This window comes from Propithecus coquereli, unplaced genomic scaffold (genome assembly GCF_000956105.1).
Source record: "Propithecus coquereli isolate 6110/MARCELLA unplaced genomic scaffold, Pcoq_1.0 Scaffold79, whole genome shotgun sequence".
In the NCBI taxonomy this organism is placed as follows: Eukaryota; Metazoa; Chordata; class Mammalia; order Primates; family Indriidae; genus Propithecus; species Propithecus coquereli.
In genome coordinates this window covers 6,361,825-6,371,290 of record NW_012154062.1, presented here as the reverse complement: position 1 = coordinate 6,371,290, position 9,466 = coordinate 6,361,825, and the positions used below count along the sequence as shown (strand labels likewise).

Genomic DNA, 9,466 nt, shown 5'->3' with positions numbered 1-9,466 from the left:
CCACAGCTTATTGGTGGCAGGAGAACGTGGCTCTCCTGACCCCTGGAAGGAGGCTTTTTATGGGCCCTGCCTTGGAAGAACTTCAGCCTAAAGCTGAGCTTTTCAAAACAAATGCCAGTACAGAACTTCCTGTTGTGTCAAAGGGTTTTAGAATAATGAAATGAAAAGTCGCTGGTCATCAGGTCCCATATGACTGAAGCTTTCAGACTCTATTGGCACTGGAGAAGTAACATATTTTCAGTGGTTCTGAAACAGTTATATCTTAGGCATTTTATGGTAATGTGAATATATTTACTTTTTAACTAAATTACCTCAAACAGTTTTTTAGAGGAAATATAGAGGTATTAGGAGTAACCAGAGTGGTAGGAATTCTATTACAGAGGTTCGTTAGCATACTTCTATATTTGTTTTTAATACTTATTTTTTTAATTTCCACGGAGCATGTTTTGTTGGCAGCCCATGACCAATTTCATGTTTGTGGAGAAGATACTTAAAAGGAAGGAAATAAATGCACAAGTACGTAACAAGACTCAAAAGCCTTTCTAAAGAGATAATGATATTACTTCAAACAACACTAATGCAGAAACATTTGCGGGGAGGGGAAAGGAAAAGTCAGGATTTGTTTTGTTTTTTTTTTTTCCAAACAGATTTTTCCAGAGTTGCTCCCTTTTCCTTTGCTTTGATACCCAGAGCAAATGCCACATGGGCTTTCAGAGCAACATGCTGGGGGGGAGGATTTGAAAAGGAGGATGACTAGACAGAATATTAAAGAAGAGGCAGGCAGCTAGCAGAGGAGGCTGAAGGCGGGGGGAACCAAAACCAAACTCAGACCCAGGCTGGGTTCAAGAGCCCCCTAAAGCAAGGCTGTCCTGCAGCTTGGGGTGGCCACGCCAGGAGCTACTCAAAAAGACCAGAGAGCTGCGGTGACAAAGAAGGTGGTTCTGCCCCTTCCCCACTCCATTGACCAGGTTCAGCACAGAAAAGGGCCCCTCTGCCCTCCCAGTCTCACCCTTCACTGCCCCATTTCTCCTTGTTTCTGCTGCCCAAAGGATGGCTCCAGGTGCCTCACTGGTTTCTTCTCCCGGCAGCATCTGCTGCCCTTGGTGCTCTCTCCTTTCTGGGCAGCCTCCTCTGCAGCCAAAGGCTTCAGTGAGGAGCTGTGGAAAGGAAAAAAATAAAAAACACGCTGATGGCCTCAAGATCTCTGAGGGTGACCTGAAACTCCTGGGAAAAGGGGTGGCACAAAGGAAATGCATTCATGAATACCCGAGAGTGTGTTGTGTGCGGAGTCTCACACACTGTGTGTGTGACACTGTGTTTTTTATGTGGCGGGTTTTCACAACCCTCTGTTTTGTGCCTTTTTCTCTCATATGTGTGTTTTTGGGGGGATATATATGTGTGTTTTCTTGTGTTTTCTCTCTCGTCCCCCCACTCCTCCCCCGGAGGCTTTTCCCATTTTTGACCTTGTTGAGGGGGAAACCCAGGATTTTGCGGGTTTTAAAATTTCTTCCCGTTAGTTCCCTTCCCTTCCTTGCCAGGGCCAACTTTTTTTCGGGCCGGCTTATTGCCTTTGGGTTTGAATTCTTGGATGTTTTGGGCTTGGTTGGTTTTTTGGGTTCCTTGGTTTTTGCCGGTTTTAAACTACCAATATCGGTGCTTCTGAATCTGTATTATTTGAGACAATAGAGATTGTTTAGAAACCCGATGAAAGTTCTCTGCTACAGTCTTTCCCTCTACCATGAAGAGGGTGGGGTATCATAATCCCGGGGTTGTAGGGTCGGAAAGCACCTCGGAGGATGAGCCTCACCCACCCTCTTCTCGGGAGAGGAGGACAGCATCTCCGGAGGCGGCTGTGATACCGCTCCACGCGCTTCACCTTCTGAGGACCACACGGGAAGCCATTCGGCTTCTGTATTTGAAAACGGTTACCCTGTTTTTCCTTAGTTTGCCTCTTTTAAAAAAACAGTAAGTTGATAGAGAAATAAAACAAAAACTGAATGCTTGCTTAGAAAATTCTTAGGTATTTTAATTTCAATCTCTGCAAACCCTCCATGAAACCGGAGATGCTCCGTGAACCGCAGGGCTGTGTCCAGTGTGCACACGGTTTGGGGTGTCTGGGTGCTTCCTAAAGGAAGCCCAGAGATTCCTGACTGCATCTGTTATCTACTTGTTATGGTGAATCGGGGGAGAGTCACGCGGCTGTTTTCTATCCGCTCCTGAACCAGAAGTGGCAGTGAGTTCTCCTCCCCGGAGACCACACCCGGCGCCCGGGGCTGGCCGCAGCGGCTTCCCTGAAAATCAGCCACCTGCACGGCCTGTCCAAATCATCAGGTTGAGCGCTACACAGGTGTAAAAAGAGGGAAAGGGGCTGTTTAATACGCTGGCGTTGGCGGCGTCAGGCAGGAATCCGGCTTGGTGGGCTCCAAGCAGCCCGAGCAAGTCGGTCTCACCGTTAGTCTCCAACTCATTCTCTGTTCTCCTCCTACACCCCGCAACGCGCTGAAAGCACCGAGGTTCCATTCCCAGAAAAGAAACAAAGAAAAAAGCTGGGAACACAAACAAGCCGATTAACTGCTCTAAAGGTTTAGAAATGCTAAACAAACACCTGCAGTGCCGCAGAGTGTGGGGTGTGTGTGTGTGTGTGTGTGTGTGTGTGTGTGTCGGGGGTGGGGTGTGTGTGTGCACGCACATTCCCAGAGTGTTGAGAAGCATCACATTAAAGAAAAGGAAAAGGAGAAAAGGAGATAAAGAAAGTGCCAGAAAAGGCTACAAAGTAACGTGAAACTCTTCTCCATCTATGCCGCAGACACGCAACCTAACCTACTATTTCTATGTCAAATGCCCTCGCGGCACCGCCACCACAGACAGCAAAGGGGATGATCTAGCAGGTCCCCGGTGGGGAAAGGGCGAGTTGGGGGACAGGGTGTCCGCGAGGCACCAGGATATGGAAAACTAGGGTGTCAGTAGGGAGAGAGGACCTGTTATTGGGGACACTTGAGCTAAGTGACACGAGGCCTAGGTATAAGCAAGGATGGGAGTGCGTGCGTGGATGGGTAGAGAAAGGAAATGAGGGAGGGGGTGCAGGGTCTCAGAGAAAAATCGAGGGCTTCAGAAAAAAGCAGAAAGGACGGCCGCCGCAGCTCCCCAGCCGCCTGTCGCTCGCCCCCGCCTTCCCTTTTGCGCAGAATCCTCGCCCGGGCTGCGGCAGCGCGCTGCCCCCACTGGCCGGCGCGCGGTGATCGATCGCACACTGCGTCAGAATCCCGCCGGCGTATAAATAGGGGTGGCAGGACGGCGCCGAGCCGCACACAGCCATCCATCCTCCCCTTCCCCTCTCTCCCCCGTCCTTCTCTCTCCAGGCCCCCACCGCCGCCGCGGGCCGGGGAGGCACCGGCCGCCACCATGAGTTCCTTCAGCTACGAGCCGTATTACTCGACCTCCTACAAGCGGCGCTACGTGGAGACGCCCCGGGTGCACATCTCCAGCGTGCGCAGCGGCTACAGCACCGCGCGCTCCGCTTACTCCAGCTACTCGGCGCCCGTGTCCTCCTCGCTGTCCGTGCGCCGCAGCTACTCGTCCAGCTCGGGCTCCTTGATGCCCAGCCTGGAGAGCCTCGACCTGAGCCAGGTAGCCGCCATCAGCAACGACCTCAAGTCGATCCGCACGCAGGAGAAGGCGCAGCTCCAGGACCTCAACGACCGCTTCGCCAGCTTCATCGAGCGCGTGCACGAGCTGGAGCAGCAGAACAAGGTCCTGGAGGCCGAGCTGCTGGTGCTGCGCCAGAAGCACTCCGAGCCGTCCCGCTTCCGGGCGCTGTACGAGCAGGAGATCCGCGACCTGCGCCTGGCGGCGGAAGACGCCACCAACGAGAAGCAGGCGCTCCAGGGCGAGCGCGAGGGGCTGGAGGAGACGCTGCGCAACCTGCAGGCGCGCTATGAGGAGGAGGTGCTGAGCCGCGAGGACGCCGAGGGCCGGCTGATGGAGGCGCGCAAAGGCGCAGACGAGGCTGCGCTGGCCCGCGCCGAGCTGGAGAAGCGCATCGACAGCCTGATGGACGAAATCGCTTTCCTGAAGAAGGTACACGAAGAGGAGATCGCCGAGCTGCAGGCGCAGATCCAGTACGCGCAGATCTCCGTGGAGATGGACGTGTCCACCAAGCCCGACCTCTCTGCTGCGCTCAAGGACATCCGCGCCCAGTATGAGAAGCTGGCCGCCAAGAACATGCAGAATGCCGAAGAGTGGTTCAAGAGCCGCTTCACGGTGCTGACCGAGAGCGCCGCCAAGAACACCGACGCCGTGCGTGCAGCCAAGGACGAGGTGTCCGAGAGCCGCCGCCTGCTCAAGGCCAAGACCCTGGAGATCGAAGCATGCCGGGGCATGAACGAAGCGCTGGAGAAGCAGCTGCAGGAGCTAGAGGACAAGCAGAATGCCGACATCAGTGCTATGCAGGTGGGGCACCATCCGAAACACATGGGTTTGTGGGGCGGAGGGTGCTGCTAACAGGGGGTGGGGGAGTTGAGGGTGCGCCCAGAAAGTGGGGGCCAGGGTTGAGGCAGGTGCATGCACCTATTAGGGGTAGGACTTGGCTCCCTAAAGTCTGCGTGGTAGGGGTGGGGCACTTGGAGGGCGAGGGTGGGGCTCTCGGACTGCAGTCTGGGTTTGCGCTCGGTGCTGTTCAATCTGTCTTGCGCATTGAAGCTGCCCAGCCCTGCCTGGGGGTTGGGTGGGGGAGGGGAAGAAGAGAGTTGGGCGTTGCCTCCAGCCTGCGGTGACATCCGCTTTTTACTGACTTTCATTAACCACAAATTACTTTGCAGCACTTATTGGATTATCTGATTAATACATAGTATAGCAAAAAACTCTCAATCAGTTCTGAGAGATTACTGTGACCAGCATGCTTTATGACTAGCTTTATCAACCACTCCCTCCCCTTAGCAGGTAGACAGGAATACAGTCAAAATTGTTTTACATAATTGACCAGTGATGTTCAAGGTAAACTATTTCTATTTAGAGGAGCTCCATCTCCTGGGGACTAGAAAAAAATAATTTAGATACAAGGGAAATAGAGAATATAATTTTTAAAATTCAGCTATTTCCTTCTCCCATAAAGAATTAATCAGTGAGTGTGAAACAAAATTTTTCTATCAATTTAGGTTTTTTTTTAATTTTATGATAATCATCAGACTATATTAAGTAAAGAAATAGAAAAAAAATTTTCTTTCATCAGTTTTTTTTTTTTTTTCATCTCAGGCTTCATGAAGCTAGATATTTTAGCCGAGAAAGGGTATTAAAAAGAACAGGCAATTGTTTGAGGAGAGATTTTATGAAAGGTATACACTTTGATTTTAATTGAAAATAGGCCTTTGCAACTGTAGTACAGTAAAATGATAGCAGTAGGGATTTATGCTTGGATTTCTTTTTTTTTTTTTTTTGTCTTCCAACAGGACACGATCAACAAATTAGAAAATGAATTGAGAACCACAAAGAGTGAAATGGCACGATACCTAAAGGAATACCAAGACCTCCTGAACGTGAAGATGGCTTTGGACATTGAGATTGCAGCTTACAGGTGAGAACAGGGGCAAAGGTAGCTGCCATTAAGCCTTAGGAAGAAAATCAGATTCCATTTAAAATTATGTTGGATCAGAAACCTTCAGGAATAGTTCTTTGAAATAATGAAGCAGAATCATTAATTTTTTTGGCTTCTCCCAAGAAGAAGGTATTTAGACAAATACCTAAGCATGTAACCCTGTAATAATGAGTCTTATTCTTAGCTTCCCATTATATTTTAAATCTCTTAGGCCTATTTATGATTTTTTTTTCTGGTCACAGTCACAAAATCCCTAGTCATTAATTTTTGATAATTCCCAGCCCTGCTCCTGGTGGCATTGGGGGGAAGGGAAGAGGGGTGGGCTCAGAGCAAGTCATTAAACACATTTCCTGCTCCTGTTTTTTAACCCCACCCTCCACCTGCCTCCCCAGGAAACTCCTGGAAGGTGAGGAGACCCGGCTCAGTTTCACCAGCGTGGGAAGCATCACCAGTGGCTACGCCCAGAGCTCCCAGGTCTTTGGCCGATCTGCCTACGGTGGTTTACAGACCAGCTCCTACTTGATGTCGGCCCGCTCCTTCCCGGCCTACTACACAAGCCAGGTCCAGGAGGAGCAGATCGAGGTGGAGGAGACCATTGAGGCTGCGAAAGCAGAGGAAGCCAAGGACGAACCCCGCTCTGAAGGAGAAGCCGAAGAGGAGGAGAAGGACAAGGAAGAGGCTGGGGAAGAAGAGGCAGCCGAAGAGGAAGAAGGAGGTATGATCAAAAACAAAACCCTGCAACTTCAAGTGCACACTGGGTGTGGCTATGTGTTAGGAAGTGTGTAAGATAAATGAAGTCTTGCTTACGCTAGGGAGGCTTTATTCATATGTGATTTTAGAATCTTAAATAAATAATGCATTTGTTTATTTAATACACCTTTAGTAAGCACCTGAGTGATTGCTCAAAAATTTCATTTTTTAATGCATTCATTGATCACAGCAGTTGGTATCCTACAAAGATGAATACCAAACACATAAGAAATGCTGAGGTTAGGTCTTGGAGAGGAGCAGAGCTTCCAATATCTACACTTAGACATACATACTCTCATTCAATTTAAATATGCATTCAGTGGCAAAGGATTCGTGACAAGCATTGTCATGTCAGGTGCTTTTGGGGAGTGGCGTTGAGAGGTTTCTGGTGAGCATCCTGACAGTTGTGTTTTACCATCAAACCTTTGCAGAAATGTTTGACTGCACTTACCCTGCATCTGGATCTTGTCAATTTTCTTTTTTATGTTAAAGCTGCCAAGGAAGAATCTGAAGACGTGAAGGAAGAAGAGGAAGGAGGTGAAGGTGAAGAAGGAGAAGAAACCAAAGAAGCTGAGGAGGATGAGAAAAAAGTTGAAGGTGCTGGGGAGGAACAGGCAACTAAGAAGAAAGATTGAGCCTCCTCCCCTCCCTTTTCTTTAATTATGCCAGGAATACTTCTCCTGAAATCAGGTCAACCCCATCATCAACCAACCAACCAGTTGAGTTCCAGATCCTCCGTGAATTAAAAAGTCAATCTATGTATAATTCTGAGATGACTTAGGTTGGACATTCAATGTTGTGCTATGAGTTTTCTCTTTATGCAGAGTCTCTGTTTGCTTGCGGAGTGGCTTTCTGGCTTGCTGCCAGCCTGTGCATGGTCCACGCTTATGAGTTCAGGATCTACGGCAATGTGAATCATTCAGATGTTTACAAATAAAAAAACACACACCATGAATCAATGAATTCACTAATGTTAATGTTAAACTTCATGGAGAAATAGTCCTTTGAGCCTTCGGTGGTTAAACATTAAAAGACCTCAAGTTATGTGCAATAAATAGTAAATAAAGTTACACTGAATGACATAGTTCTTGCTGTGGTTGTTGACTTAATTAAAATACCTTAAAGAGGGCATAAGTCTAAGCTATATACAAGTGATCTGTTGACCTCTAATTTTTTTAAAACTCAAGATTTTAACAATTACTTTTTTTTCCCACTTAATTGGAAATTCTGAGGGGTAGAGTGAGGTCACGACTATTCATGAAATCTTTCCCCTCAAAAATTTTACGGCCAATAAACATGAAGATGAGAAAGTCTATAAGGAACAATATACTTTGCCCCATAAAATATACAATAATAGGTTGCAGGATAGCTTTATGGGAAGCAATTCTGAAAGTATCTGACGGATATACCCTTTATGGTAAATAGGTTGATTCAAACTAGTATGTAAGAGTACAATATGAATAGAATATAAATCCCACACATCTCTAAAATTGCATTTTAAAATATAGTCTAAATATCATGGGCAAAGGTTGAAACCTGAGCACATGATAGAATCAGGAAGAAGAATTTTTTAGCAATGTATAATTTTGGAAGGAGAGAGTTGAGACTATCAAAGGTTGTTTGTCCCTCCCCTGCAAACATGTTGCCTGCAATCCTGAGCTCATGATTCAGTGTGTTGTTTGCTTAATTCTGTTGTCTCAAATAAATAGCATTTAATGACACATATTTTAAACCTTTCTAAAAACTACAGACACAGGTAACGAAATTATTATCAGTCACTTAAGGGTGGGGGGAGATAATATACCTGTATGTTTTACATTGGCATTGCTCTGCATGTCTTTATTGGGAAATACTTGGATTTCAGTGATAGCTTAACTGGTTGGCATTGCATCAAATACACACCCCATCTGTCCTCCTTGTCCACTGTAAAGTTATGAACGCTCTTGCAATTGCATTTGATGGGGAATATAGATGACAGTATTGACTATCTGCTACTCTGCTTCTGTTCTTAAACGATTGCTTTGTCAGCTGACTTTGTTCAATATTTGGTTTTTAGATGATATTTTTAAGTCATGAATTTAACCTGAAACTAAAGTGGTCTCCATTTAAAGTTATTTGATTCCCTTCACGCTACCTATTTCTAGTTAAATATATGTTACCATGCAAATAGGTAAAATATTTCTTTATCTGCCATGAGGATATGGATTTGAACTATGAAGGCTCTGAGCATATTGGCTTCTGTAAAGAGTAAGAATCTCAGAACCAAGCTTTTCACATTTATGCTAATTGGACGTGAGATGATACACATGGTGAATTTCAGGCAGGTTCAAACTACATCTACAAAGTAACTTGAGCTAAATGGGAACAGCTGGTTGGTTTGAGAATTTCTTGGTTGAAGTTAAGAACACTGTACCATACTCTATCCTGTGTGCCATAATAAAATACTGAAAAACCTAAATTAAATGAGTTTGCAGTCTTTTAAAAAATTTCCCCAAATTTGGTACCGTTGTCTGTACCCCTTTTCTCTCTGCTCCCCCCAAAAACCCCAGTCCTTTTTCAGTTATTCCCCCTTCCAGTCAATGACCCCTCTCCCCAGTCATCCGATTCTGTAAATCAGACACGTCACATGTCATCTTCCCCCCATTCCCTCTCCTCACACCCTCTGGTCTAATCGGTCACCGTGCCCTAGTGGTTCTCCTACCTCCATGTCTTGAATCCATCCACACCTCTGCGAGCACTGCCATCGGTGTCTACACCTGGTCTCCTTCAATCAGTACCCCGGAGCAGGCTAGTCTTTTGAAAAGTTTTGATCATGGCATCTTCCTGGTTAAAACCCCTCAATAACTTCCTATTTCTTTTAAATAAAAAAACCAAACTCTCTAATGTGGTCTTTCAAGGCCTGCATCGACCTGACCCCTGCCTACTTCTCTGGCCTCATCCTCTGTGTATCTGCCTGCGCCTTACTTCCGGTGCTCCAGCCAACCTGGTCTTCCGGTGTCCCACCTGCTGCAGGGTTTTGCTGATTACCCTGTCTGGAGCACTCATCTTTTCTTTTCTTCTCTCAACCTTGCCCAGCCAGTTCCTATTTACCCTTCAGATTTAGGCTTAAGTGTCATTCCCTAAGAG

The 9,466-nt window shown here is 46.9% G+C and overlaps 1 protein-coding gene across 1 annotated transcript; it reads left to right on the top strand.

Annotated features, from left to right (window-relative positions):
* The first annotated feature begins 3,034 nt into the window (after positions 1–3,034).
* On the top strand, positions 3,035–7,420 carry NEFL (neurofilament, light polypeptide). The gene is made up of 4 exons (XM_012662995.1): positions 3,035–4,449; positions 5,445–5,569; positions 5,983–6,305; positions 6,833–7,420. The coding sequence occupies exons 1-4, from the start codon at positions 3,067–3,069 to the stop codon at positions 6,973–6,975; spliced, it is 1,974 nt and encodes a 657-aa protein (XP_012518449.1). The 5' UTR covers positions 3,035–3,066; the 3' UTR covers positions 6,976–7,420.
* Positions 7,421–9,466: the final 2,046 nt, after the last annotated feature.